This window comes from Carlito syrichta, unplaced genomic scaffold (genome assembly GCF_000164805.1).
Source record: "Carlito syrichta isolate Samal-C Ts95f unplaced genomic scaffold, Tarsius_syrichta-2.0.1 Scaffold92604, whole genome shotgun sequence".
NCBI lineage: Eukaryota > Metazoa > Chordata > Mammalia > Primates > Tarsiidae > Carlito > Carlito syrichta.
The window spans coordinates 236196-240760 of record NW_007036700.1 but is presented as its reverse complement, the minus strand read 5'-3'; the positions used below and the strand labels follow the sequence as shown (position 1 = coordinate 240760).

The window sequence follows — 4565 nt, the reverse complement described above, 5'->3', positions numbered from 1 at the left end:
CCCTCCCGCCGCCATCTTGCGCCGACTCCCTCCGCCCTCCGCCTCCGCTCCGCCTTCCGCCCCTCCGACTTTAAAGGCACAGTCGAGCACCCCGCCCGTGCCGCTGGGCAATACTCGGCCGACTCGGCCACTTCTCCTTTAAAGAACCGTCGTCTCATTCCACCTTAAAGGTATCAGGTACCCTCCTATGCTGAGGACTCAGGACCTGGTTTGGCCGAAACGCTGATTCCCCTTTAATGCTATAAGCCTGCCTTTTCCCATTGGTGAGGGTCCAGGCGTCGTCCCCCAGGCTCCGCCCCTGAGTTGTGGCCATTAGCTGGTTTGTGAGATCTGATCGCCCTCTCCCTAGCTTGACAGCCCCCCCCCGGATCCCCGCCCCCTTCCTCCGGGCCTGGATTGGCCAAATAACCTTGAGTCGGCCCCTGATTGGCTTTTTTTACTCCTACCGCTCTAAGTGAGAGTAAAGCGAGTAGAGGAGGCTGAAGCACTTTTAAAAATAAAGTTGCCTGGCAGAGGGTACCTAGAAGGCCCGAGGACAAACCCCAAGAGAGGCGTGCAAGGGCCAGGCTTGAAAAGACTGATCTGGGCTTCCCCGGGGCCTGAGCTAACCTTGAGCCAGGGGACAGCTAATACCAATCTGTGACAGCAGAAGGATAAGGAAAAGACAGGGATACAGAAAGAAAAGAACTTAATTGTTTTATTAATGTTTCTGTGTAAAACTTATAAGCTTTTGTTTTTGTTTTTTTTTTAAAAGAAACACCACCCAAAAGGGATTAGCTCAGTCCATTCTTCCTCAGTCAACTGCTTCCCACCATCCTCCAAATGCTATCCCAAAACATACTGGAGGCAAGGAAAGAGAGGCAGCTAATCCGAGTCTGAGAGCACAATGATCTCCTCTGGATCGCACTGTGTGGCCACACTCATCTGCAGAAAAATGAGAGGCAGAGTCAGAGAGATCTGGAAGGCAGAAGAAGGAGAAGTAGAAGGAAGGATTTAGAGATTAAAAATTGGATGGGAAAAAGGAAGAGACAGCATGAGGCAGATGCAATAGTCAGATAGAGTGACTGAAACACCCAATGAAGAGAACTAATTATTAGAGGAAAAACAGCCTCCCCCTCTTACCTTGTAAGTACTGGGCCGGGGAGGCTGTGACTGGGGGGTTTGGGATAACCGGGCTGGAGAAGGGCTGCAGAGGGAGCTGGTGACCAGGCCATGGCTGGGAGAGTCCACCCTTGTGGAAGAGTCAGCAACCGGGGCCATGGAAGCCAAGGGGGAAGGTGGGCTGAGCAGGGTACATATCTTCTCCCCATTCTTCTCATGCACTGCCCTTTGCCTTTCCACATAGCTAGGAACAGAAACATGAATGTGTGGAGGGGTATGAGAAGATTAAGGCTGGAGGCAGAGTCCAGTATCTCGGAGCAGACTCAAGTTCCCCAGTATTCCTCTCAGAGAGCCCCCTGCAATCCCTCCTTAGCTTCCCTCTTTCTCCTCCTATTGTCATTACCTGTTTTGTAGTGACCCTGATCCTATCTGCTTCTTCTCCTTCCGAGATTTCTTGCAGGGGGGACTGGAATCTCCCCAAGTATGAGGAGAGACACCTCCATTGAAGGAAGTAGAAGTGACCATGCCTGCCCCATTCTCCAAGACAGTGGTGAAGGGGTCCTCTAACTGCTTCCTGGAAGAGGAAACGTCTGTCTCCTCAGAGGAAGGGGTATCCAGTGGCAAGGCTTCAATCTCTAGCTCAAAGAGCTGAGACAAAGGACTCTCTTCCTCCAGGGGCAACTCCTCAGGCTGTTCTCTATTGCTTTCAGCATCTACGCTGGAGGGAGCTAGAGACTCTTCCAACAGGAATGACGGTGACCCTATGAGTCTTTTGCTTTGCTGCTCCCCTGAAGACCTGCTGATCCCTTTGCCAGGTTCCAGGTTCTTCTCAGTGGAGATCTGTTGCGGGGAAATGGGGCTCTCGTTTCCACCTTTATCTGGAAAAGAAAAAAGGGAAGGGAAGGCATGAGAACTAGGGGGGGGGGAAATACTGCTGAGAAAACACTAAGAGTAAGAGGAGGCAGGTAAGGGGTCTCAAGCAGATAGCTCATGCCTAACAAAAGAGAACTGACATGTGAGGAGAATATTGCCTGGACATACCTGCTGCTTCCTCCTCCTCTTCATCGTCCCCCTGACCTTCCTGCATCTGTTCCAGATCCTCTTCTTCAGAATCTGTAGCCTCCTCCTCTTCTTCCTCCTCCTCCTCTTCCTCATCACTTTCCTCATCTTCATCATCTGTCTCAGCCTTGGACGTGGTAGGGCACTCCTGGGAAGCCATTCCACTAGGGCCCTGGGAGACAAAGAAGTTTCTCTAAGGAATCCCTTGTCCCAGGGGGCTTGGTTCTTGCATTCCTTCTGCACACTCCCCCATCAGTCACCCTGGATTCCCTGGTTGCCAGGGCAGGGGAAGGACAAAGTCTCTCTGAAGGGTATACCCATTCCACACCTCACCGGAATCCAAGGAGGCTTTGGGGGGCTCTGCAGAGTGGGAAGAGATGCCAGGGAGCCGGGCTCTTCTCTTCTTTCTCTCACTATCCTCACTTTTGTCTTGCAACATTGCATATTTGGAGATGACCTCATCCAGCCTGCTCATGGCCAAACTTCGGTTTTCCCGAAGGCGCCGGGCCAACACAGGATCTGATAGTGCAGGGTCAATGCCTATGCGGGAAGATATAAAGCCAGAGCGCTCAACCCAAATCCTAGAAGGCACTAGAGAGCTGTCCCCTTCACCACACACCCAACATAGAAGGGTCAGTGATGGGTATCCCGCTAACCCCCTACCTGGCCTATAGTCATCTGTAAGATGGCAGCCAAAGTTGTAGATGAGATCAAGGTGGCGTCGCTCCTGTAACCTGATGCCCACATCTCGGAAGGCATCCTGAGCCATGAGCTGGAGCTGCTGTCGAGGGAGGCCGAGGCTGTGACGAGCAGCTGCCTTCTCTACTGCCCGCAGCACATCTCCATAGTCAGGGAAGGTGTCAGGCCCTGGCTTGTTGATGAGCCGCTCAATGCGCCTGTTAACCTCTGGGTAGCGGGTGCCACGGTAGGTGATGCGCTGCTCTATGACACGGCCAGTCAGTGAAGAGCAGTCTTTCAGCTCACAAAGTCGCCCAAAGAGGCGGATCAGCTTACGCTTCAACCGTGCCTCCTGCAGGTATGTGGAGTCTGGGTCATCCAATTCTGAGAGATCCAACTCCTTTTCCTGCAGCCTCCGGATCTCTGCCACATAGAGTGCCAGCAGCTGTTCCAAGTGCTGGATCTGTCGCCGGGAACCACGGGTCCTTGGGGCCTCAGAGGCAGTGGTTTCAGCATTTGTGGGGTCTGAGGAGGGGTCTGTGGGAGGGTTATTCCCAGAGGGATCACTGGAGGTGGTGGCAGCAGGGGCCAGGTTCAGCTTCTTTTTGGCTGAGTGGGCCTTGAGAACAGTGCAGAGCTCATTGATGTACACATAGATCTTAGCTGGCCGGCTCCGGGCCCGAGATAGGACCCGGGAGAGGATATTGCAGAACTCCGCCGAGGCCAAAAACAGAGAGTGGGCACGCTGCTGCCGGTTATAGAGGAATGGGACCACCTCAGGGTGGTCTGCCGTCTGCATCTTACACAGTTCAAGGAACTGGAGGGTTCAGGGGAAGAAGGGAGAGGAAGACAAGGGAGGGGTTGAGAGAAAGAAGGGGAGGTGGGGTTAGTGGGGAAGAAAGGACAGGAAAGCCAGTCAGCCATCCCCCTCCCTGAGGTACAGGAACCTTCTCCCCTAAAAAGCTCACCTCTTCAAACAGCTTCTCATTCTCCAACTTGTAGCATTTCTTGCCGCCCGAACTACTGCTTCCTCCAGCCCCATGGGGCTCAGAGGAGCCAGGGGCTTCTGCCCCAGGTGAGGCCGGATTGGGGGGTAGGTGGGAGGGCCCTGGCTGAGCAGCTGCTTCATCTTCGTCATCATCATCCAGCACAATGATGCTGTTAGCGTTGGCCATGGGGGATCAAATCCCCCGAAGGGAGGAAGTGTTGGGGATTTCAGAATTCCTGCTGGAAGGGGATGGGGCCTCAGAAAGAGCCCCTCCAGCACAGCCCCATCCCTTCATCTCACACACTTTCCAATCTCCTTGGGTTTCAGGAACATCCAGCCCTGACCAACCGTGTCCTCACTGCCTACCTTCAGTAACCATTAGTCCTATGTGCTTCTGGGTCCTTCAAGTGGTGGTGGTGGTGAGGGGGACAATCCACTCCCAAACCTTAAGTCCCCACCCCCAGCTCCACCCCTCACGTCAATTTCCGGTCTCTCTGTTGCATTTCCCCACTATTTCTCATAGTTGGCAAGTTGATTCTTCCTCCCAACCCAGGACCACCGCCCACACTGCACCCCAAATTTCTGTGACACTCCCTTACACAGATCACACATGCCGGTGGGTGCCACCTCATGTGTTTGCTCCCTTTCACCCTCAAACATGTCAAACCCACACCCCACCCCATCCTAAATGATCACACCAATTCCTAGGTCCCCTCCCAACAATTCATTCTCTACCCCC

The 4565-nt window shown here is 53.6% G+C and overlaps 2 protein-coding genes across 3 annotated transcripts in view; both read right to left on the bottom strand.

Annotated features, from left to right (window-relative positions):
* Positions 1-343, bottom strand: part of ZBTB22 (zinc finger and BTB domain containing 22) — a 3631-nt gene extending 3288 nt beyond the window's left edge. Inside the window, exon 1 of the mRNA XM_008060174.2 lies at positions 164-343. Coding sequence (XP_008058365.2) covers positions 164-313 — 150 coding nt within the window. The 5' untranslated portion in view covers positions 314-343. The remainder of the gene's footprint in view (positions 1-163) is intronic.
* Positions 344-671: 328 nt separating this feature from the next.
* Positions 672-4106, bottom strand: DAXX (death domain associated protein). 2 transcript variants are annotated; one of them, XM_008060166.1, is made up of 7 exons: positions 3807-4105; positions 2824-3655; positions 2489-2700; positions 2143-2332; positions 1505-1979; positions 1123-1345; positions 672-924 (listed from the first exon to the last, which is right to left on the bottom strand). In XM_008060166.1, the coding sequence occupies exons 1-7, from the start codon at positions 4011-4013 to the stop codon at positions 865-867; spliced, it is 2199 nt and encodes a 732-aa protein (XP_008058357.1). In that variant the 5' UTR covers positions 4014-4105; the 3' UTR covers positions 672-864. The 2 variants fall into 2 exon arrangements, with proteins under 2 accessions (XP_008058357.1, XP_021569125.1); XM_021713450.1 differs by having other exon boundaries at positions 2489-3655; positions 3807-4106.
* Between the last annotated feature and the right edge of the window lie 459 nt (positions 4107-4565).